At 33.5% G+C, this 27,114-nt stretch overlaps 1 protein-coding gene across 3 annotated transcripts in view; it reads left to right on the top strand.

Annotated features, from left to right (window-relative positions):
• The window catches only part of lrrfip1b (leucine rich repeat (in FLII) interacting protein 1b), an 87,311-nt gene that overhangs the window by 18,653 nt on the left and 41,544 nt on the right, over positions 1–27,114 (top strand). For all 3 annotated transcript variants that reach the window (XM_056459703.1, XM_056459702.1, XM_056459701.1), the window contains exons 2-7: positions 10,274–10,360; positions 17,940–17,957; positions 18,217–18,264; positions 20,365–20,409; positions 23,800–23,850; positions 24,698–24,763. In XM_056459703.1, the coding sequence (XP_056315678.1) occupies positions 10,274–10,360; positions 17,940–17,957; positions 18,217–18,264; positions 20,365–20,409; positions 23,800–23,850; positions 24,698–24,763 (315 nt within the window). The remainder of the gene's footprint in view (positions 1–10,273; positions 10,361–17,939; positions 17,958–18,216; positions 18,265–20,364; positions 20,410–23,799; positions 23,851–24,697; positions 24,764–27,114) is intronic.

The raw sequence follows: 27,114 nt of genomic DNA, 5'->3' as shown, positions 1-27,114 counted from the left end.
GTTTCATTTATATTGAGTTATACTAAGTCTCCATAATCAAGGGCTTGGCCACTTGAGTGACAGCTAGGTCTCAATGGTCGTCGTCACGTAACCTCAGCCGTTAATATTTGAAGTATTTGAAAGTAATTTGCATTTTTCTCCTGTAGAGAAATGTTATTAGGACAATGCTTAGAGGCTCAATGGATTACAATGGATTACAATGTTTTTAAAAGACTAAACACTTTATTACCTGTGATTTGTTTGTGTGCTGACCACATGTGCTTGGTAGTACACTATAACAATAAAGTATTAAGCGTTTCTCCCAAAGAAAAGCTCAAGCTCCGCCTCCTTGGCCTTTTTTGTTAACTTACGGTTGATGACGGTTGGCCACGCCTCATTTGTGCTCTTCAGAAACCTATGGGTGACGTCACGGATACTACGTCCATAGTTTTTATGTTTCTTTAGTCTATGCATTGAACACTGTTCTTTACTGTTTGGTGCTATCTTGTGACTGAGTAAAAATACACGTAGGCTGCATCCAGCTGTTTGAGACTTTTTTCTTTGCAATCTTTATGTTTAGTTAGTAAATTTTTACAGTTCAGATTAGTGTTTTGTGTCTAATTGTTTAATTTAGTGGCATGTTTTTGCAGAATAAAGTCCTTCAGTCTTATACAACAGTCTTCAGCTTTATTCTACAAGAACAGCTGGCTGTACATTTTCCCTTATTAAACAAGTTACATTTTTTTAATTAATGGGCAGTTATAACAACTGAATAGTGTATTTGTCTGCTCAATAGTATGAAAAGCTTATACAATGTTCATCTTTTTAGCAGTAGTTTTTTTGTGAATGTGAAACGAGAAATGGCCTATTGCATAATTTTCATGAGGACGAGGAAACAATGATGCCCGAGGCTCGTGCTATGATTGGTTCTATATACTGATCTGTTATTATTAGATTATGACTAGGTATACTCAGATTATAGGTTGCCTTTAACATTTAAAGTGACATTTTACCCAAAAAAGAAAATTATGGCATCATTTATTCTTAATTTTTTAGAGAAATATGATATGTTTTCCATGACGTAGTAATATTTGTTGTTTTACTATAGTTAAAACTCAATATATAGATAAACCAGTGAGGAAATCCACCCATGGAAGAAAACACAGATCTTCTTTTTCATTAGAGTATATCTGGGAGAAGATTCAGTGCTGTAGAAATCAATCATGTATGACATCTACAGCAATCAGGGAAGTTGGAGCCTTTCATAATTAAATAAGATGAATATTGCATTAGTAGCAATAATGTTATTTTTACTAGAATTTAGTTCTGCAGTACCACACGAAAGCAATAAAACAGGACTGGTTTACAGTACAGAATGTACACAAGCCTGGTATGGGTGATAAGGAAACAGTATATCGCTTACACATGTGGCTCACGCTGAGCCACTGATCAAAGGGTTTTGACCTGCGGAGCTACTGCCATGTGGATGTGTTTAGACTTTAACTGTTCTTTATTGGTGCTGTATTTCAGCAGAAGTTCTGGCATGGAAACTTTCGGAATTATTTCTTAGGCTGTTTTTGGGATCTCTCATTGGCCTTGTTTACACCTGGGGTCTGTACCATGAAGCCAATTTAGCTGGCTTGCCAGTTAAGTTTCAATTTAGTTTGCACCAATTCTTGGTTTTAGGTGCCACGAAGGTAGCTCAGCTGCTCTTTCAAGACAACAAAGAATGATTAAAGTTGAGCTGCCGTATATGGTACCTAAAACCCAAGATTTGTGCAAACTAAACTGAAACTAGCCAGCTAATCCAGCTAGGCCTGTGTTATTTAGATTAATTTCCATTAGTCTGATCCCAAGTGAGAATTAATTGTAAATGAGTGAAAGTGATCTACTGACAATGTGCAAATTAAAGAAACAGATGCAGAACAAAAACAAAACAAAACAAAAACACACTAGAGTACATGGCACATAAAAGACATTACCAATAGATAATTGAAATGTTACAGCCTGATCTGTTAGTTAAGTCAAAGTAACACAAATGTTAAAGCTGCAGGTGTACATTTATATATTTTGAATCAATTAATTTAGTTAGGCTGAAATTGTGTTTGGCAACGTGGTGGTGTAGTGGGTAGCGCTCTTGCCTCACAGCAAGAAGGTTACTGGTTGGAGCCTCGGCTGGGTCAGTTGGCATTTCTGTGTGGAGTTTGCATGTTCTCCCCATGTTCGTGTGGGTTTCCTCCAGGTGCTCCGGTTTCCCCCACAAGTCCAAAGACATGCAGTACTGGTGAATTGGGTCAGCTAAACTGTCCATACAGTGGAAAAAAGCGAATCTGTAAAATTTATGGGGAAAAAAACGGCAGCTGTGGTTGCCAGTTTTTCACCGTTAAAAATACGGTACAAACTTTAAAAGCAATTTTTTATTTTTACAGCAAACTATCGTATTTTATTAATTTATAGATGTAATATGTCTGTATTTTGAATTACCAACATCTACACATATTTTGTTACACAGATAGACACGTTAGCACAGCCATATGGAGGTGGTGTTGAGAAAGTTACATAATGAACCAAAATTCATCTCAAACATCTTTTCCCACAAGCAGAAAAGTGTATCAGCAAATAGTAGGTGCTCAGTGTCATTCACACAGCTACTAAACACCAGTATGGTAACACGTATAAAATTAAAGTCATGAAATAAACATTGTTTATCAACATTAGATGTAACATAAATCTCTAATGTACATAACTGATGGGGGAACAACTAAAAAGATACATAGTAATGTCAACAAAAAGCATAAAAAGTGATGTGCCATGCAGGGAATTCTGGGAAAGTCAATTTACGGTTATTTGCCGTATTTATTAAGGAAACATACTGTTAACCAGGTTACGGATTTTTACTGTAGCATTTTTACAGTTTTTTACCGTTGAAATCACGGCCATTTTTTACAGTGTAGTGTATGTGTGTGAATGAGAATGTGTGGATGTTTCCCAGTGATTGGTTGCAGCTGGAAGGGCATCCACTGTGTAAAAAACAAATGCTGGATAAGTTGGCGGTTCATTCCGCTGTGGGGACCCCAGATTAATAAAGGGACTAAGTCGAAAAGAAAATGAATGAATGAATAAATGAAGGAAATTGTGTTTTTTAATCACAATGTGATGCTCAATCACAATCACTGCAATGTCTGAAAAAAATTGTGTGTGAAATTTAGCATCTAATGTCACTGACCCTAAAAAACACAAAATACATGCTAATGTTCATGTTAGAATAAGCAATAAGATAGAGGATTAGTTCACTCTAAAATCAAAGGAAATATATGACTTTATTTTTATGTTGAAAATTTAATGAAGAATGTTGAAAGCTGGTATCCTTTGGCATTCCTAGTAAAAAAAATATACAGTAATGGAAGTCATTGGCTGCCAGTTTCTTTTCTATGTTAAACAGCAGAAAGAAACTCAAACAGGTTTAGTACTAGTGGTTGAGTAAATGGTGACACAGTTTTCATTTAATAACAAAAATCCATTTAACTCAAATAATGTTTGTCGCACAGAACATTTGTTTTGGTGTAAATGTGCCTTTACTGAAGTTTGCAGACAAAACAGTGACTTGAGATTTCAGTATTAATATTACTAGTAATATTGCTGCAGTGTTTGTTTTGTTTCCAGGTAGATTGTTTTGCACATTTGTAATTTCCCTAGCAGAAGCTTTAAGAAAATATTCAGATAAATAGATTTAATATATAATCCAAAGTCTTCTCCATTTTTATTTCTTAAGATTTCCATTATCATGTCAGCAGCTTGTGAGAGCATCTCTGTGAACTCTCTGCATGCTGTTGACAGGCCACTGGACATGGTTGGCAGGATTTAGCACAGACACTTGTCTGAAGCCCCTTATTCAATGGGCTGTGACTTGTTCAGACAAAAGAACCAGAATGGCTTTCTAACTGTCTGTTCGTGTCGTCTTGCAAGCCTGTTATTTTGACTAATGTCTTGTAGTTTTTGCACATCCATTCAGACATAATCTTCAAGCAACACAAGCTTCAAATTCAATTTAGGTTAAGAAATCTCACACATTCACACACAAATATACATTCATGCATTTAGTGTTTCGTTTTTTCTCGGTCCACTTGTCAGCTAAGAAGCTTGTATACAGAATGCACATTTTACAAGGGATTGAAATTAAAATGGTTGATACAAAGAATTGTTTTTGATTGTGCTGTAGCTAAAAGTAGACAATCACAAATAAAGCAATACCAATATTTTTTTTATTCATAGTGACACGGTGGCTCAGTGGTTAGCACTGTCGCCTGATAGCAAGAAGGTCGCTGGTTCGAGTCCCAGCTGGGACAGTTAGCATTTCTGTGTGGAGTTTGGATGTTCTCCCCATGTTGCCGTTGGTTTCCTCCGGGTGCTCCGGTTTCCCCCACAGTCAAGACATGCGGTATAAGTGAATTGAATAAATTAAATTGGTCGTAGTGTATGTGTGTATATGTGAATGTGAGAGTGTATGGGTGTTTCCCAGTAATGGGTTGTGGCTGGAAGGGCATCCGCTGCGTAAAACATATGTCGGAATAGTTGGCGGTTCAATCTGCTGTGGCGACCTCTGATAAATCAGATACTAAGCCAAAGGAAAATTAATTAATGTTTTTATTTATTTATTTAGTACTCCAAGCCCTGCAAGACCAGCATTAACTTCTTAAGGCTCAAGGTGTTTTTTACATGCATTTTCTATTTCTCCTTGCTATTTGGGCTTATTGGAACCCAATAAGAATAAAAATCTAAGGATCATCTTTTGACATGATGTACTTTTAGAGAAAAATTATGTCTATATATGTGAACTCATGGTCCGAATTGACATAAAACACTTTTCCCAAATAGTTTAATGCATATATAACATAGAATTTTTTTTAACTTGCTTTGATTATCAAAGAGTAAAAACAAATGTTTTTTTTCCCACTTTGGACAGTTAAAAATAGAGTTTGGGGCATATGCTGCAAAACAATTGCAGGATGACTCCGTACTGTATGTCTGTAACAAAATATAAAACATTCAAAGTGCAGTATTTTAAATAGCCACTTAAGAGCTAAAATGTGCTGTCTACGTATGTGAACACTCAAGCCCTAGGAGGATACACCCCCTGATATAAATAATGAACTCACAAACATAATCAAACACAAAGAGCATTGGTTAACAAAAATTGGACCAAAAAAACTAAATAAAAAAAAAATCTATGTAAACTTATGTCCTATGTTGCACATATATATGGGTAAACGAAAAAAAAATTGTAAGAGTTTAAACTATGGATTTTTATGGATTTTTATATATTATAAAAAATCCTCAGAATATTAAATAAAGGTCATTCCCAGTATTTTAATTTTTGAACCCTCAAGTTTCAGATTTTCAAAGTTTCAATCTCAGGTAAATATTGTCCTATCCTAAAAATGTATTCAGGATTCAGATGATGTACCAATCTAGATTTCTAAAATCTCACCCTTAAGGTTTTATTGTTCAATGTCACATATGTGGTATTTATACATATTTGAATAATTTAAGCAACGTAAGTAATTGATTTGCATCTGAATTTTAATAATAAACTAATAATAAAAATAATAAATATCAATTCCTTTAATCTATTATTTAAAAAATACATTTAATAAAGATGAATCAATGGCCATTCAACATAGTATACAGTGTATTTTTTAGCATACTGAGCAACAATAAAAATGTAAAGAATACTAGTGCCTATTGAGTTCAGGATTTCTTTTGATTTAAAGAGATGCCATTAACACAATTTTTTTTTTTTTTTTTTTTTTTTTTTAGTGAAGTATACAATTATAATCGCAATTAATAAATGACTATTGGAATATGTACTATTATTCCATGGTCTGTTGAAATACTTGATTGTGATTGACTGGAAGTTTTGCAAAAAAAATTGTTTAATGCAAGTAGTTCCAATCAGTTTTGATCATAAGTTTAAATAAGTGTGCTCCCCCAGTCATTAGTAGTAACCATAGTAACGCAGCGACAGTTGCCAGAGCCTTCATTCTTCTGTGTAATCTCGAGGACACCGACGAGTGCTTCACCAGGATGCTGATGGAATTAACCAGCTCAAAAGTTATGGCTCCAAAATATTTGCAAAGAGGTAGCTAACAGACGTTACAATGAACCATTAGATATATCTGTGTCATTTGAATGTAGACACCAAATCTCTCTCATGCATGCACTCCTGCCTGTGCTGATTCAGTGTGGGGACTACAAAACTGAAAACTGTACAAAACTACAGTGAAACACTGCCCTCTAGAGCAGGGGTGTCTAAACTTTTTGGGCCGAGAGCCAGATGCAAAAAAAAAAATGTTGTCCCGGGCCAAATTTTACATACATTACACAGCAGACATGCAAATATATATATATATATATATATATATATATATATATATATATATATATATATATATATATATATATATATATATATGTATATATATATATATATATATCTGTGTGTGTGTATATATATATATATAATGGAATTATTTTAATTCGTCATCCAACTATGTTTACATCCAAGACTTCCGTTTTTAAAATTTTGCATTTTCTCTGGGCAAATTACAGTTGCATCACTCATCAGACACTCCTATATAAATTCCAACACAGGCTCATTGTGAAAACGTAGCCCTGCGCACGTTTCTGGAGACAGCGAATTACGTAGGCGGAGGTACGTATGGCTGCATTTTATTTCTTTAAACGAACGCTACGGGGCGGTGTGACGCCGTTTATTTTCGCGCTTACCAGCGGGTCAATCGATAAAATTGGTTGGGTTTAGGGAAGGGAGAGGGTGGGTCAGACGATTGTTCGCTCAGTCAGTCAGAAAGTCTGTCCAAAAGTGAGTCGACACCGGCCTCTGGTGGGTTTACGCGAGAACAGCAGGCGTGAATGGCACTCGCGAGGGAAATTTGAGATCTCGAAAAGCATACACGGCGACCTCTGGCGGATTCGCGAAAACAAAAACTGCAAAAAACGTGCCGCCGGGACGTATTTCGTGGTCTCCAGAAACGTCCGTGGAGGTACGTTTTCAGAATGAGCCTGGGTTGATAAATTCTCCTTCAGTGAAGGGTTTCCTGTGCTGTGCGATTAGCTGAGCTACCTCATAACTAGCATAGAATTTTCTTGCACTTTATTAGCACAAAAAAAACTGCTGTTGTTGAGCTGATAAAGCAGCTGCTAATTGTTTTACTTTTTGATCTCGTTCGATACCAGTGTAAGAGATCAAGGCCTGATGTTTTGTTTCATAATGTCTTTTAATATTATATTCCTTCATTACTGCTACTGATTCCTGGCAAATTAAACAGACACATATTCCGCTGACCTCTGTGAAGAAATATTCTTTGCCCCGACGTGACTGAAATTTCCTGCACTCCCTGTTGATTTTCCTTTTTCTTGGTTGTGCCATAGCTCACCAAAATGTGATTATCAATTATGTTTCCTTCAGTTTGTTCGGTTCGTTTTACTTCATAACAGGAACTGCTGCCTAATTGAAGGCATGTCATAGCGACACCTGGTGGTTATTTATTGAATTAAGTTCATTTTTGCATAGCGGGCCAGATTCTATTAATATTTATCAAAAGCCAGGCCGCATATGGCAAGCGGGCCGTTGTTTGGACACCCCTGCTCTAGAGAGTCATAAATTATCACTTAGTTGCCATAGCAAAATCCATATTAGGATTTGTGTGTGGCTTGGAAAGGAATTTTGAAATTAGAGCTACTTCGAAAGAGAAATCTTTTGAAGCATATTGCATTCAAAAATTAAAATGAAATTTCAAACTAATTTACTATATGGCATGTTGTTTTAATGTAACTGAACATACATATCTTTAAATGCAAAATATGGGAGAGTTATGCTATGTTTCTTACATTCCATTTTTGTATTAATGATTAACTGTTTTTGTAATCCACAGATGGTCTTATACTAGTCAAATGTTGGATTTGTTGGCAGATATTTTGTTAGTGTTATTTTTCAGCACATCGTTATTAAGAAAACAGCGTCTGCTCTGTTTGATGAAAGATAGTTTGAAGTGAATATGGCTCTGAACAGCACTGATTCATGCATAATAACAGTGCTTATTCAGGTGTATGCAATTTGAAATGATGATTAATAAAGATTCCATTTTAAAGATATTAAAGATATTTAAAGATTTAAAGATATTTCCATAAAGATATTTTAATGCCAAATGATGGAATAATGAAATGTATTATTAAGTATAGCAGTTTGAGACACACACACACACGCACGCACGCACGCACGCACGCACGCACGCACGCACGCACACACACACACACACACACACACACACACGGTGCCAGGAAGGAATAGCTCACTCACTGCCTCCAAACTGTTTCCGGTCAGCATTTGAAAAACAAAATCATAGCAGAAAAATTTCTGCTTAACCGCTGTAAACGTTTTGAAAACAGAGAGATTTGTATTTTTATTTATTTTTTAAAATATGTTGATCCAAAGTACAAAAAAACAGCAATTCTCTGAAATGCAGTATTTTACTATATAAAACAGCTATTTCTGTTTGAAAACTGTTTCCATTTGAATATTTTTCAAGTGTAATTTATTCCTGAGATTGCAAAGATGAAGTTTAATCCAGTCACATGCTCCTTCACAAATCATTGTAATATTCTGATGTCCTTCTTAAAACAATATTTAATATTATTATTATTATTATTATGTTGAAAACATTAGTAGAAGTTTTTTCAGCTTTCTTTAATAAAGAACAGGAGAACAGCATTCATCTGACATAATAAATGATTAAATGATATTGTTTGTCACTTTTGATCAACTTAAAGCATCCTTGCTAAATAAAAGTATATATTGCAATACTATCTTTACAAAGCTTTTCAATGGTAAAGTGTATAATGCTACAAATTATTTTTATTTTAGTAAAATCTGATCTTTGTTTCATTTTAGCCATAAAAAATTGTGAAAAAAATGTACTAATCTGTTAATAAATATTGATAATGATGATGATATTAATACTACTACTACTACTACTACTACTACTACTACTACTACTACTAATAATAATAATAATAATAATTATTATTATTATTATTATTATTATATTATTATTCTTGACATGTTTTTAACTGAAAATGTGAAAATATTAGAATGATTTACAAAAGATCTATATTGTTTTGGTCTTTGATGTATCTGGAATAACCATAGTTGGGTGGCTCGCCAATTTATTAGATTGTTTTAATATAAAAATAAGTAAGCTGACCCAAGATTACCCAACTGGAACTTCCTGAGGAACACGATTCTTTTGGGTCACACCTATGAGTTTCTGTAGGCCATTCGGTTCACACCTTTTCAAAGGCAGATCCTTTGCTTACGGGACAAGCCAAACAATTCATCAACAGTAATGCTAATTCAGCTTTAAAATCACATGAATAAATTGGATTTTCAAATAAATTCAAATAGAACCAGTAATTTTGAATAGTATTTTATTTTTTTTATAGTTTTGAAGTACTTTGTATCAAATAAATGCAGGCATGATGAGCAGAAGGCATTGCTTAAAAAAAACATAAGAAATCTTACAGCAACAGTAAGCAGACTAAAATATTTTCAATTATTCTGTATTGAAATTAATTCTTACTTTATTTTTCAGTGTAAAAGTTAATATTGAGTAGCTTACCTTTTACAAATCACACAAATGTCACATTTTAAGCCACTAAACATTAGTCATCTTGTGTGGTTTATTTATTTATTTACTGCAGAAAACATTTTGAGATTTATTTATTTATAATTTTATTTATTATTTTTAATTCTAAAGTATGTGCTCATTCATTCTTCATCCGAAAATCTGCATTTCAAATAAAATAAATAGCAATGACATGTTTTATGTTTATATAACAGGTTGATTATATTTTACCTAAACTGCCTTGATTTTCTTAACAGCGAGAATCATCATTTCTAATGGTCCTTGATCCTTAACATGATTAGCGCTTATTTCTATTGGCAGATCAAGCCAATGATGAGATTAAACCTATGATCATTGAAAGACTGCGAAAAGCTTAATTCAATTACACTTCAAGAAACTCTCCCCAACTTCAGATTTAGCTTTTACTTTGCATAGAGCTTAAGCAGAAAAGGATTCTCTCCGTCATACTGTCTTGACGTTCTCACTAGCCCTGGTAAATAGTCAAGATTCATGGTTACTGTGGATGGTTACCGATTTTGTTTTCTGTATTTGACAGCTCTGACTCTGAATCTCTATTTTTGATTCTCTTCCAGGCGGAGGCAAGATTGGCAGCTAAACGGGCAGCCCGGGCAGAAGCTCGAGAAATCCGTATGAAGGAACTGGAGAGGCAACAGAAAGAGGTCAGGAGATAATCTGTTTGGCAGACTCTGCTATTTCTTTTTAGACTGGAAGAAATAGCCTGTGTTGTGAGGTTTTGCAGTAATAGCTACTGAACAGTGGCATTACATATACACTAGATCAATCTTTATTTAAAGTTTTATAATATAACATGATATGGTACTCTGCATGCTTATTGTGTAGGAAAGAACATTGTAGCCTGTCTTTCTTCTCTCTGTTTATGACAAGTCGCTTAGGTACTGCGCTATTATTACACAGCAAGCTAAAATAATCTGAATGTAAGGACTTATTTTTGGTTTCCTGATGATTCAACTTGCACTCAAAATTTTTTTTTCAAACTACTTATTTAAAATTAGTTGAAATAACAATTTAAGATTTTTTTGGACAACTTAATTGTTTTATGTTCAATCGACTTAAATATTTAAAAACAGATATGTTAACTTAAGCGATTTGTGTTGGGACAACATGTATTGTAATTGCTCAGGAAATAAATGTAAAACAGAAACAATTTAAACAAAGTTACATCCTTATGGAATAGCTTAATAACTAAAAACACTCAGTGTAGCAATCTAATCTTGTGTCGATAAATACTTCCAAATTTACTTCCTAATTGGTCGATGATTGGATTTAAAGGGATAGTTCACCAACAAAAATTCTGTCATTATTTACTCACACTTTGTTACAAATCTGTGTTACGTGTTGGATATGATGTAACATTAAGTGAGTTTCTACTGGTGCTTTGGGAAAATAAGAGAAAGCACAACAAATGGATATGTGAAACAAAAATAACAAATTATTGAACAATGATAAAAAACGATGAGTAGATGAATTTAGAATGTAATTTATATAACCAAATCAAATGAAAAACAGCAGTGTTGTATGGCTGCATGATTAATCGAAAAAAGATCGCAATCTCGATTCGACCCTACACGTGATCTTAATCCAGCTTTTCTACGATTCAGCCAATTATATTTTCAAGGTTAGGAGAGAAGCATAAAAGCAGTTGCACAAGTCTTCACATTGTTTTATGTACGTTGCTCAGCAACATGGACACCTGCAAATGGTGTGAAAAGTGTCACATACTGTATTTATAAGTTATAATTCTTCCAAAATGTAATTTCTGTCTTAATGTAATGACGTAATTGCAGCCGTGAAATAGCATGTGAGCAGAACCACTGTTTGATTACTACCGAGAGGACGCGCAATGATGACTTTAGTGAAGAGAACCTGTATAGGCTGTGAATAACAGGTAATAAAGTTGTAAATAACATTCGGTTTGCTACACAGAGCGATCGTTTTGGATCTGCATGGAAAGTATGATTTGCATTTGTGTTATTTTTTTTCCAGAGACATGACATGAGTGTATTTAATATGTTTTTGTTTTCATAGTGAACACAAAGAGTTGTACATGAGATTAAATGTTTACTGAGTCAGTATAACTACTGTAGCCTATGTAATGTTGAATATAATGCTAGAGGGAATCTGATATTGACAAATGTTTGATTTTACCAGTGAAAAAATGGTCTAATAATGTCATATGTAATATGCTAAAAACATATGTCTCAAACATAATAATTCAGCTTCAGAGTTATGAGTAGTTGTATTCTGATGTCATCACTTTATTGTGAATTAAAAACCTTTTTAAAGTCTATTCATTTGAAGTCCACCATTCAAAGTCTATACAAAATTTTGCATTTTGACCAGCAGTAGACCAACACATAGGCCTAATATTATTAATGTTGTTTTACCATATGTTTTAAAAATAACAATAATAATAGCTGACTCATATTAACCTTTAATTTACATCTACAGAATTGTGAGAAAATTGTGATGTTGATTTTAAGCAAAAAAAATCCTGTTTCTCATTTTAGCCTGAATCATGCAGCCCTAGAGTGTTGCCAAAACAAAGAAATAAATATAACGAAACAATCTAACTAAACCCCAACCCACTAAACTTACTAACCAAAGAAAAATGCAGAAGCAAAACTGTAATCTTCAGCGTATGTGACGCTTAACAAAACTAAACTATTCAAAACATAATTGTAAGTGTGGCAACTCCTTCATAAACTAACTAACCCTAAATACTATTCTACTCCAAATTACTAGAGTTCTCGTAAAGCACACACTGTTAGCAATTAGCAAAACAAAAGCTTATGTGTTAATCCAATTCTCACAAAGATCATTCGACTTCCTAATAATCGAGTAAATTGAGCTGCACAAACTTATCCAAACAATAAAACACTTAAACGAGAAACAAACTAAACTACAACAAAAATAATTTGAACACAAATGAACATGCTGGTTGACATACAGTAAGTGAGGAGTTTGGTGTAGAATCAGGCTAACGCCTTTTAAATGCGATGGACCAGCTCTTGATTGTGAAAAGGATGATTGACAACCTTCTCGACCAATGATCGCACACTTAGAGCAGGACAGAGTACCAAAGTCGCTTTAAGGCAAGTCATTTCACTCAGCGGCCATCTTTGAAACACCTCTATTTTTTTTCTAGTGAGTTTCTTACTTCTGTTAAACACAAAATATGATATTATGAAAATGGCTAAAAATGAGTAACCATTGACTTACATTGTATTTGTTTTTTCTACTATGGAAGTTGGTAGTTACTATTGTCCAGCATAATATCTAGGGATGCACCGATACCATTTTTTTGGAACCTCGATACCAAAATTCTGAGTATCGAACGATACAGATCCAATCCCGGTACTGTGTGTTTTTTTTTTTTTTTTTAATTAACATAATACAGTTTCTACAGTTCTGGTAAACTCAATATATCTTTTTTTTTTTTTGGAAAAATAACACCTATAGGACTACTGTATTGACAGATGGCACAATCTAAACATGATGCTTGCTTGAAACTATGGGCTAATTTATTTGTGCATTCATTATGTCATTGATATGATATGTTGTGGTCCAGCTTATGTTTCCTTTTTAATATATAGATTTTTCTTTGAAATCTGTAATAGGCTACCCTAATCAATGGTAAAATAACCAGTCTTATAGCAAAGCCTGATATTTTCCTGCAGGTTTGACGCAGACTAATCTAAACTGTCTAAGGCCAGTTGTACCTAATAAACATTCCCTTGCATAAACTCGCCGCGAGTGAGACAGAGAAACTTTCTGAAAAATTATCTTTTTGAAACGAATTTCAATTGGTATAATTTGTTGTTTATTTTAATGTATTTTTGTTGGTCAGTTATCTACAAAATAAACAAGAATATTTGAGGTGAAGTTCAGAACAAGGTCCGTCATTGACACAGCGCGCTGCCCTCCAGTATTAGGACACTTAAAACAGCAGCACAAAGGGGAGAAATCAGTGCCTTGAGGATCTGTGAAATGTTCCAGGTAGGCCTACTTTGTGTTTGAAGAGCAGGTAATAACCCTCTCTACTCCAGTGTTGTGAATTTGATCTGCTGGTCTAACAGACATAAAGCAACATGATTTAAAAACAGCAATGAACTCCATGTTGCATGTCAAAATGAACCCATTTAATGCAAAACTAAATGCATTTCTCCACCGAACAATTAGTCTTGTTGTCATGAACGCGACATGCAGTGAATGAATGGAGAATGATTGACAGGCGCAGCGACGGGAAGCACTAAACTGAACATATATTTAACCACATGAGTATTCATCTGTGCTTCACATTAAACTATAAAATGGCTTCAAAACAATTAGGATAGAGTAGGCCTACATGACAACCGTCTAGTGCCTTTTAATAGGCTACCTTCATGGCTTTTGTTGGCTTATAAATTACACAGAATATAGCGCACGCGTAAGATTGAATTTGGATCGGTACCAGCTGGCCTATACCCGATCAAGCAAAAATATGCGGTATCAAACCGATATCCAATCCAAATATCGGGATCGGTGCATCCCTAATAATATCTTCATTTCCATTCACCAGAAAGAAACTTATAAGGTTTGGAACCACTTGAGTCTGAGTAAATAGTGACTAAACATTTACTCAGTTTAGGGTGAATTATCCATTTAATTGAGTCTATGATTGGATGTTTACTGCAGTGATTAATATGCTTCTAGCGTGTTATTCATTTGGCAACAATCCGTATTACGCTAAATGATGCAGTGTGTAGATTTTTCTGTCTTAAACAACCACATCCAAAGACGTATCCCATTTCCAGGAAACCAATGCCAAGATTCATCAGACTCAAGCTGTGAACGAAGGCCTTATTTTGACAAATGAATTGACCACCAAATGAGCCGAAACCCATTGAATGTCTTTGTGATCTGCTGGAATAGATGGCAAACACCTCAGGGTCACATACAAGATGTCAGCCAAAAAATAATGCAGCTCTTAATGGAAATAAACTTTGCGATGTTGAAACAATGGCATGATGAATTCACACCATAATCAAAGCTAAAGATGATCTCCAAAAGGCCTGTACTGTGTCTGACTCTGTGGAAAATCACTTTGTAAACTACAGTATAAAATACATAGTTACTGTACAGTTAACTATATATTCTGTAATAATTTGAGCCCAATGAATCTTGGTATTTTCATCCCAGAATTCAAGCATGCAGTAGGATATGTCTTTCAGTATGTGTAAGAAATAAAAACTACACACTGTTTAAATTAGGTTTATATGAAATGTTGCCAAACATTTAGCAAGCCTGAAACATATTAATCTCTGCAATAAATGTCCAAGTGTTTGTTTACTGTAAAATTGGATAGTGAATATCAACTTTATGTCAATATTTTATATGTGGGTCCTCATGTCTGAAGCACTGTTGAAACTGAATTCAAAACATCGCTTTTGCCTGTGTGAGATTGAATTATTTTTTTAAACCAATTCGCGGCGACGCGGTGACGCAGTAGGTAGTGCTGTTGCCTCACAGCAAGAAGGTCACTGGTTCGAGCCTCGGCTGGGTCAGTTGGCGTTTCAGATTAATAAAAGGACTAAGCCGAAAAGAAAATGAATGAATGAACCAATTCAGACTTGTCGGAAATAGACTCAAAAATTATAGTTGCTGCTTGTTCAAACAGCTCTTTAAAATGAGTTTTTAATTCTTCTCAAGACAATTCTTGAGATTTTTTTGGGACAACTTTCAATCTGCTTAAATTTGGAGATGGGTCTGGATGCAGACCTGGTGCAGTGCAATCTGGGCTGCATACAATGCTTTTTATTGGGCTCACCTAACCCCACCCCTAACCCTACCCCTCACAGTGACGTCACTCGCTCCATTTGAGTGCATTGTGTCTGATATTGCATCGCTGAATGATGCAATCTCAGCTTGCATCATAAAGGCTGCATCAAGATACTATTGTAAATTTGTTAAAACAATTAAGTTAACTTAATCGGTTGGTGTTGGGACAGCCTGTAGGAATTGTGTTCAGCATTTTTACATTTTTACATTTTACAGTGTACAGTATGTGACTATGTCCTCATTTTGCACAACTGTTTAAAATAATACACACACACATATACATATTTTACTACAGAATCCAAATGACATTTAAACATCAATAATATTTGGCCAGATTGATTACTAGGGCTTTACAGAGCTCACGTCTACATAAAAATCAAGATAAAAGGTATGGCTGCTTTTGCAAATCTGCATTATCTCACTATTAGTTAGGTTTAGGGTTTAGTGTACTGCATTTTTTGCATACTGCAAGTTTTTGGATATGATAAACAACACAATTTTGAAACCATTCTGAAAATTTGCACATGACATTGGGTTGTGGGTAACACTTTACAATATGGTTCATTAGTTAATGCATTTACTAACATGAACTAATCATGAACAACACTTGTACAGAATTTATTAATCTTAATTGAACATTTACTAATGCATTATTAACATCCAAGTCCATGCTTGTTAACATTAGTTAATGCACCGTGAGTTAACATGAACTAACAATGAACAACTGTATTTTCATTAACTAACGTTAACTAACACGAACAAATACTGTAGTAAATGTATTGTTCATTGTTTTTTCATGTTAGTAAATGCAATAATTAACATGAACTAATGAACCTTATTGTAAACTATGACCGGGTTGTGTAATAAACCCATGTTGTACCACTGAAAAGTGCAGCTAAAAGTCAGGGTAGCATATTTCTAATTACATCGTACTTGAAAGTAATACTTAATTTTATGTTTAATACATTTTTATAGCTTACCTTTTAAAAAGCAACATTCTGTGTTGGATTTTAGGTTGGAGATTTTATTTTTTTTCCTCCATCATCATAGCATAGCAGATATAAATGTTGCATGAATAGTTTATAAATAGTCCAGAGTGCTATCCAACTGCTATTATGTGTCTTAGATACAGTTGAAGTCATAGTCATTAGCCCCCCTGAATTATTAGCACCCCCATTCATTTTTTTCCACAATTTCTGTTTAATGGATAGAAAATTTTTTCAACACATTTCTAAACATAATAGTTTTAATAACTCATTTTTAATAACTGATTTATTTTATCTTTGCCATGATGACAGTAAATAATATTTTACTAGATATTTTTCAAACCACTTCTATACAGCTTAAAGTGACGTTTAAAGGCTTAACTAGGTTAATTAGGTTAACTAGGCACATTAGGGTAATTAGGCTAGTTATTGTATAACAATGGTTTGTTCTGTAGACTATCGAAAAAAAAAATAGCTTAAAGAAGCTAATAGTATTGACCTTAATTATTATTTTTTTTTATTAAAAACTGCTTTTATTCTAGCCGAAACAAACAGATAAGACTTTCTCCAGAAGAGGAAATATTACCAGACATACTGTGGGGAATGTCCTTGCTTTGATAAATATAATATGGGAAATATTAAAAAAAATAAGAAAAAATTCTAAGGGGGCTAATAATTCTGACTTCAACTGTATACAGTATATCAGAAAGGTTAGTGTTGGTAAAATGTTTTAATTGAAAGCTCGCTAAAGCTGAATTTATTTATTAAAAAGGAAGAACATCAACAACAAAACCCCACTAAATAGGGAATAAATAAATAAATAGGCATTATTTATTTATTTATTTATTTATTCATTTTCCTTCAGCTTAGTTCCTATATTTATCAGGGGTCGCCACAGTGGAATGACCTGCCAATGATTTTCTTTCTTTCTTTCTTTCTTTCTTTCTTTCTTTCTTTTTTCTATTTATGTAAATCTTTTAGTTATATGTATATTCAATTAAAGAATTTAAGACAAAACTTACAAAAAAGTATATTCTTTTGTTTTGTTATCATTAATACAATACTGCAACAAATATGCTCATAATTGCAGCAATGCAATTTCCTATTTTTTTCCTAAAAATAATTGACCGTTTTTGTCTTAAATTAAAATAACATGTTAAATATGTCTCCCTGAATATTAAGTTAATATTGGTTTATTAATTATTATTATTTGTATTAATATATAGTTGGCTGGAATTCTAAGCATCACTTTAGTAGGTATTTTCCATAGATTATGCAAATACTACTAAATGTTTATTCTCTGTATCAGAAATTACACATTCTCTCTACACTCTCCTTCAAGCTCTTTATATAATTTTCTCATTATCCTTCTCTGCCTTTTACTCTTCCTCTGCTTTCATGGCTGCAAAATTAGATATATCAAGCGCAAAAGGTAAGATCTGTTTATCCATACTTTTCATTTCTCCCTGACATAATCATATTTATTAGAAATACAAGCTATAGTATTTTTCATTGTTTTACATCTGTTCATCTGTCAATATTATAGAGATCAGGTTTCAGAATTATAGCCCAAACCAGGACCAATTCCACATTCAAACTCAAGTTCTCTTTCACGCCTGTTTTTAATATCCTCCTTTACTTCCATAACCCTTCTTCATTTGATCGTCTTGCTCTCCTCCTCTCTGCACCAGAAATACTATGGGCTGGACAGCAAATGGGGCCATATTGAACAGTGGATGGTATGACCTGTCATTATACCACACTGCCGCATGCAGTAGACTGCAAAAGATAGATATTGCATTAGAAAATGCATGCAGCACAGGTCCCGAATGCAGTTTATCAAACCTTAAAGTGCCCCTATTATCCTTAATTATCTTACTTTTCATGTAGAGTGTAATGCAGCAGTTTGTGAATGTAAAAGGTCTGCAAAGTTTTAAACGATGTTAGGGATGTTACTTCAAAAAAGTAGACAATAGCTAATAGCTAATTACAACCATAAAAATTTATTATTTTGTCTGAAAAGTAACTGAATTTCTCATTTCTCAAATAGCAATTTAATCATATGTATCTTTTTTCATATATATATATATATATATATATATATATATATATATATATATATATATATATATATATATATATATATATATATATATATATATATATATATATACACACACTCACCAGCCACTTTATTAGGCATACCTCACTTGTACCAGGTTGGACCCTCTTTGCATAGTGGCATAGATTCACCAAGGTACTGGAAATTTTCCTCAGAGATATTGGTCCATATTGACATGATAGAATCTCCTGTTCCAACAAATCCTATTCTATTGGATTGAGATCTGGTGACTGTAGAGGCCATTTCAGTACAGTGAACTCATTGTCATGTTTAAGAAATCTGAGATGATTCACGTTTTATAACATGGAGCGTTATCCTTCTCTCTGTTAAACAGAAATTGTGGGAAAAATTATTTAAGTATATATATATATATATTAGGGGTGTCAAAAATGAATTGTTTCTTCGGTGCACTGCTATGTAGACACCGACAATTCAGTATCGGGTCAGTTATAGATCCTAACCTGTTATTACATACTCGCTCTACATACTGATATTACAACTCGCTGGACAATGCTCAAAAAGCAACCAAGATATTTACATTTGTTTATTCGCTTTAAATGCTCATGTTGTTCTGTGCATGTTCTTGAGTTTTGTTTAATGCAGAGTGTTCAGTGGTACAGTGCATTTATATTACTGCTTGTATTAAAAGACAAGATTGTATTACAAATACATATAAAATGTATTTAAAAATTATACATTTCAATACAAGAATTCTTATGCTGTGAAGTAGGCTAAAATATAAAACTGTGTATGGAAAGCATCGTCAATATATATATATATATATATATATATATATATATATATATATATTTCTTATACTTCATATTATTTCAAATGACTAAAATGTCAATAAAAGTCAATTTGTTAAACTGTAGAGTTAAATCTTCAACATCAAAAGTCAACAGAGCAGAGATCATAGTCACATAATGCAATCCAAAACAGTAAATTAATAGAAAACATTTGCATATCACAAAATATAGAAAAGTAAAAGATGTAAAAGATATTTTGTACAGTGTACAATTACTGAGGGAGGGAATCAGTTACTGCATAGCATTCGCTATTAGCTTTAGACTAACCACAACAAACTGGGCCATTTGACTAATGAAAGCAGAGCAGGCTCTTAGCAAGAAGGGGCTTAAAAAAAACAACAACGATTAATCAAATGAATTGTTTGAGACTGTATGAACAGTGAGGTGATTTTAAATATCAAGGTAAAAGGAATGTTTTTTGACCGTCAATGCATGTAAACTTAATCATAGGAGACCTTCAAAGGAAAACGATGAACCTTTTAAATGGCATAATAGGGGCACTTTATTGTAAATACCACCATGTTTTTAAAGCATCCTTCAGAGAGTGAAATGTGATTGGTTGATGTTGCATGTCTCTTAGGCAGTCTGTGTCTGATCCTCATTTCACAGGCTTTACTGGAGCAGTGGGGGGCAGGAGGCCCATCTGACATGTTAGGGCTTAGCAGAGGTGGTCATAACATACAGCGGGATTATAGGGTGGTCGCGTGACCCACATCTTAGAGCTCTCAACCCTCCCCTCCCACCCCTCCAGACACCCTGTCTAAGCCCTGTAATAAACCATGATATGACAGACAGCATAATCTCTCAGTGCATGCTTTGTTCAGTTTTTCGTGGTGTTTGGTAACCATGTGACTTTCTGACCTAAAACTTCCTGGTTTCTGCCCTGTTTTTCCTGCTCTGCTTTTCAGGAGGACAGTGAGCGGTATTCCCGCCACACTCGGAGACATACCTCGGTCTGTATCTCTGCCTCTGCTTTTTGTCTTTCACTTTTACTCTAGTATTATTTCATATTAACACCCTAATACACTTCAAGCTAGAAATGGAAAATTCATTGGTGTGATGTCATTCAAAAGAAAAGGCCAAAACTAAACCTGTCAGGAGTTTGAAACAACCGCTAAAGCATACTTTAAATAGAGGTTCTGTTGGATGAACAGTTTCTTCCAATGTTTCATCATCAAATTCAGCCTGTAATTATATTGTCAAATCAAAACAGTTATTTCTGTGTACATTGTTTACAATGAATGAATGTCCTGTCAGATATGGTAATGGGCGTTTCGTTTCTGACGCAAGCTTTAAGTGTAACACCAATCACAGCACACAGGGCCTTTTGACTAATCAGAGCAGAGCAGGCTCTTAGCAAGGAGGGGGTTAGAAACAACAAGTGAACAACAAAAACATGTTAGTATAAACTGTATATTATACCTTAATCCTTCATGTCATGTTCGTAGTATATACTGTACATATATACAGTTGAAGTCAGAACTATTAGCCCCTCTTTGATTTTTTTTTTCTTTTTCAAATATTTCCCAAATTATGTTTAACAGAGCAAGGAAATATTCACAGTATGTCTGATCATATTTTTTTCTTCTGGAGAAAGTCTTATTTGTTTTATTTCGCCTAGAATAAAAGCAGTTTTTCATTTTTTAAAAACCATTTTAAGGTCAAAATTATTAGCCCCTTTATGCTATTTTTTTTCCGATAGTCTACAGAACAAACCATCGTTATACAATAACTTGCCTAATTACCCTTACCTCCCTAGTTAACCTAATTTACCTTGTTAAGCCTTTAAATGTCACTTTACGCTGTATAGAAGTGGTTTGAAAAATATCTAGTCAAATATTATTTACTGTCATCATGGCAAAATAAAAGAAATCAGTTATTAAAAATTAGTTATTAAAACTATTATGTTTAGAAATATGTTGCAAAAATCTTTCCTCCGTTAAACAGAAATTGAGGAAAAAATAAACAGGGGGGCTAATAATTCAGAGGAGCTAATAATTTTGACTTCAACTGTATATTAATAAATGCTAAAATAAAATTGTAACAATAAAATTTATTACGGTGAATAAAGTCATCCTTTACTGTCTATTATTTGCCAGTAAGATGATTGTTGTAGTGGATTTCTTTATGTAAGGCATTAAGGGAAGCAGAATATGGTCATAGAAGATTATGTCAGTATTATGCACTTTGTAAAGATGAATAAAAAAACAATATGCAATCTAATAAGCAATTAGTTAAATGTGACATTTGGTCACCATACTTTTTAATGGGTTTTAATGGGCTCTATGCACAGCTAGAGTTTTATAGCCAACGATAAACTTCGGGTGAAAGCGTAATGAGAGTATTTTCAATTTCACAAAGTTGTTTTTATAGCATCGATGTTTTAATGTAATTACAATACATTCAGTTAAATAGATTTAAGCATTCGTTTAGTTTTTCAAGCATCAAATGAGAGGAAAGACTTTTGTAACCACTAGTGGCGTCAGTAAAGCAACAGATTAGCACAGAAATTCCATTAAAAACTCTGAGGTAAAATAAACATTATTTAAAGACGTGACGGGTTGAAATTTAATTTAATCCAGTGCTTCTTGTCCGATCTGAGACCCACTTCATATCGTATATCTAACAGGCAGTGAAGATTGCTGATTTTTTAAAGAAATAAAATTTTTGACGTGACAATTTTGTATACTTAATTTAAATGCCATGGTCTTTAATGCTATGATTTTATGTACTAACAGCATACCAATGCAATGGTATTTCAAACTTCTTTACAATTAAATTGCAAAGGAAAAAATGCAATCAGAATATATATGTTATATATATGTTGAAAATCAGCAGCTTATGATTATAACTTGTTTTTTTCTGATTATTGTTCTCCTTCTCCATCCCTTCCTTCCAATATTAAAACTTTGCTAATTTTCTAAAGTGTGCTGTTCGTTACAGAGACATTAGACATGAAAAATTAAAATCACTTACTCATCTTCATGTTGTAACATACCTTTTTTTTTACATTTAAAAACTAAATTCCATACTTAAGTGATTGCAATGAAAAAGAACTGAAGAGTTTAAGCACAATTATTTTGATGAATCTTATTTTCACCACATTTTGATGACTTAAACAAAACTTATGGAAGTCCTGAAATGAAAACACACATATATTTACACAGCTGTTTAAAGAGACTAATATACCTGTGATGTTTTTACATGAAGATCTTACCTTAACCTACACCAAAATACTATTAAGTTATAATAGGTCAACAAATGAGGATGTTCTTTAAAGATTGAAATATTACTCAGTTCAGGGTACAAATATAACAAAACCAACACAATCTCACGGCAATTCGTAACTTTTTCATTTAGTGTTGAATTCGTGTCAATTAGTACGATCTCACCTGTACAATTTAGTACAATTTGCCCATCCCCCAATGACGGTTGGGTCTAGGGTAGGGATGTCCAGATCAAGTTTTTTTGCCCTCGAGTCCGAATCCGAGTCATTTGATTTTGAGTATCTACAGATACTGAAATCCGATCCGATACATCTATAATACATAAAAAAAGAATAAAGCAGAGTGAAGAAACAGATCCAGAATGTTCCTTTTTTTATTTAATTCATTTTATTTTAACATTCAACTACTCTGTTAACAAATAGATCGCTTCTGTGAGGTAGCTTGAACAATCAAGTAATAAATAACATCAGTTCTTTGCTTTTGGACTTTAGTGCAACAGTGAATATATAAAAAAATCTAATATAAAAACAAATAACAAATCAAGTTAAAATACCTGGCAGGCAATCCCAAGTTTACATATGTCACAGTTTGTTATGGCAATGTTGTTGTCATCAACTTTATAATACCTCCAGACTGCAGACATACTCGTGCTTTACGTTTCAAGCTGCTTCCTTGTCTCTGCAACAAAGGGATGCATGACGCATGCGTTGCTGGTTCTGTGTGAAGTCAAGAAAGAGGTCTAACTCTGTCTATATATATATATATATATATATATATATATATATATATTCGAGTCCTGATCGAGAGGTATCATCCAATTCCGATCGAATCTGAAATCATGATAGGATCTGGACATTTCTAGTTTAGAGGCAGGGTTGGGTGCCACACCTCCTTTTTAAAATCGAACATTCTCGTATGACTGAGCTCATACGAATTCATCTGAATTAGCCACTAAACTGACAAAACGTAAAATGCGTAAAAAAAAAAACGTAAAAAAACTTGCGTTTACTTGTGAGTTCAGGCTGCTCAAAAGTCATAAACTCGCAGATGCACAGAAAGCTGTTTATTTACCTGAAGCAATTTTAATTTCCCCGTTTTCTTTTTCTCCTGTTTCAGATATCAGATGATGAAGAGCGGATGTCTGTTGGCAGTCGGGGCAGTTTGAGGGTTAGTACACCTATGATTCTTCCTTTAGAGCTTTCGTTTGAATGAAAATAATATTAAGCTGTATTTGCTGAATTTGCTTTCTAATACTTTAGATTTCGATTTTCAGGGCAATTGACAAGTTACAAAAAGGAAGAATTTTCTTGGACAAACACTATAAATGAGTAAACCCCCTAATAAAATTTTAGATATTTATCAATTTCTCAGTAAATGTAGGCAACACTCTTTTGGTGCAAAAATGTGTAAATTTGAGTTTTAATAAACAGTTATAATTATTAAAAAAGCGTTTGGTCACCTTACATAGAAATATAATACATTTAAATGAGTTATTGCAAAAATAAAATTGCAAACTTTCATCAAAATGTTATACATTATTATGATTTGTCCTGTTTATTAAAAATCTATTTAATATTTTCCCTCAACATATTAATTTGAGTGTACTAATTTTTGGACTGTGATCTTTAATTTGATTTATTTACTTAGATTAGTAACTTCTTTGGCTTTGATACTGACCAATCTAATGTAGACGATATCATTTTAAAATAGGTTACCTTTTATTATCATATCATATGTGACTTGCCAAGCATGATCAAAGTGTGTTTTTGCTCTAAACACTGAAGTTCAACCTTTATTTACATTTATTATATTAGGTTTCAATAATGTGCCTTACTACTGATCAATGAAAATGACTCTGTGCGGCTATCGTTTGCACACAGAGTCCCGCCACTGCTAGTTCCCTCTTTCATTCATTCAAACTTTTGCTGAATCACACTTTTCCAACAACCTGTGACCTCCGCTTTTCCTGCCCCTCATTTTTACATTGTCTTTTGTCCTCCTCTGCTTACCGTAGGGCAACCACACAGATCTCTGCAGCAGCACCAGCAGTCTGACTTCAGCCAGACTACAAAATGGACGGGTTTGTCCCTCTCACAATCCTTAAAAATCCTGATTTATTTCTCCCATTAGAGCTTCTTCTCTCCTTCATTGTTTTAGCTCCTTTTCTTCATTTTGCTTTTCTAGCTTTTCTCTTTCCCTCAGTCATTTCATAGGAGCATTTATTTTCAAACAGCACTCAAAGAATTATTTTCACTGCTATTTGAGCTGAAACAACACAATTCTTGAGATTTTTGGAGGGCAACTTCATTGTTTTATGTTCAATCCACTTAAATTTGTTAAGTTAGCTTAATTGATTTGTGTTGGGAATACAGGAAAGAATTGTGTGGAACCCAGCATTTTGTAACAATGACCGCTACCACTGGGTTCCAGAAGCGTTGGTAGAAGTCACTTTTTAAAGTTGAATTACTTACTGAAACAATAGTGTAGACTGATTTGATTACAACTAGGGCTGGGCGATATGACAAAGATCTCCAATCATGATACGCCAACCTGAATTCACCAAGTAGGACATGTTCCTGGATTAACATCTATGTTGATCCTGGAACAACATTCCAATCAGCCAATCAGAATTAAGGGATATGTTTAGTTTATGTTAATTTTAGGCTTACGGTTAGGGATATGCACTTCTACATGATTGTTATCCAACTATTATTCCCCTCTGATTTTGGGAATAATTTACCTTTAAGGTTGGGTTTAGGGGTATGGAATAGGTATAATTTCATTTTCGAACAAAAATGATGTTCGAGGATCAACATAGATGTTAATCTAGGATCGCATCTTACTTGGCAAAATCATGATGTGCATCATGATATAAGTCATCTAATATCCTGATGACGATATATTCGGTTAGCATAACATTTAGATTAGCAATTATAAATATTAACCACAATGGACAGGACTTGGGATGAAACGATTCACCGTGAGTCAGTTGAAAATCGATTTAAATATGTGGTGATTCAAACCAGTTGAAATGTTCAATGAATCGTGATATATGTTTTGAACAGAGGGGGTGCTATGCTTACAAGAGCAATCTTGCTTTACCTGCACATAAGCGTTGAGGTTCGTCAGACAAACTGTGTGCAAATACAGCATGAAGACGTTTACTTACACTAACAGAACAACAAATATGATGCACATTAACCGTCAGCACAGTGGAAAAACTACTGTCACAGACGTCTATACAAAAAAATAACTATTAATAAGCCAAACGACACGGACCACATAATTTGCATCTATGCTTGCTCTGACGAGTGCTACAGAGATCATACGGTGCATCAGTGTTTTCATAGTGAAAGTGTGAAGATGTTTTTCAGACTGAAAGAGAAAGTTGTTCTGTTGCAGAATCAGATATTAGATTATTTTTACCCTCTCCTTTCCAAATGAGTTTATGCATATTTTAATAATTTGCTTATTATTTCTTTATTATATTTTAAAAAGTTCAAGATGATCTTTTCTTAAGTGTATCACACTGATACTTATACCAAATAAATATAGTATATTTAATATAATAATTATATAAATTATTAATTAAAATATAATAAATATGTATTATTCACTTTCATAATCATGTTCAACTCCTGTCTCTATTCTACTTTATAATTAGCAATTTTATAATCAGTTTTTTTATGCCAGTGGCCAGTCTCCTGAAGCAGAAGGCCTATTGACCACCGCTGTAAGGCTTTTCTCTCTCCACACCAGGCATCTCAGTCCCCAGTGAGTTTTTTTCATGAGCAGGGGACATTTTTATGCCAGAAAACAGATATGCTGATATTCCTTTTTAAAAATGTCAAATTCCAGCACAGTCACCGTTTTAGTTTGTTTATATTAATCAGTCTTTAATTTATTTTGTTCTTTTATTTTTATTTTTTGGCATTTGTTTTTAAAATAGCAATTTAGTTATGGCAGAATATATATTAAATTTAGCAAAAATGTGCAGCATTTAAGAAAAAAATGAAAGAGCTCTTCACCTTAAATTTGTTTAAAATAATTTTGTTAAAAAATTGGGACTAAATCGTAAGATTAGTATCATGAATCGTATCGAATCGTGAGTCAGGTGAATCATTACATCCCTAGTCAGGACTATTTCTCTAGGATGTACTCAAAAAAGTACTTATTAATATGCAATTAGTTTTCTCACTTTATTTAGAAATATAAGGTCAGATATTGATATAGATTATTTAGTTATTGATTTGATATAGAAATACATATATTTAAAAAAAAAAATTACAGGCCCAATATAATATATCACTAAATAAAACGTAAAAAATAAACATTGTAATTTCAAGCATGTAACTTTTTCCCAATGCTGTTTTTCACACTTCTGCCTGGCATGTAATATGTGTGTGGTAATCCAAATGCTGAAAAAGCATT

Source organism: Danio aesculapii, chromosome 6 (assembly GCF_903798145.1).
Source record: "Danio aesculapii chromosome 6, fDanAes4.1, whole genome shotgun sequence".
Lineage (NCBI taxonomy): Eukaryota > Metazoa > Chordata > Actinopteri > Cypriniformes > Danionidae > Danio > Danio aesculapii.
This window is presented reverse-complemented; position numbering and strand designations above follow the sequence as displayed.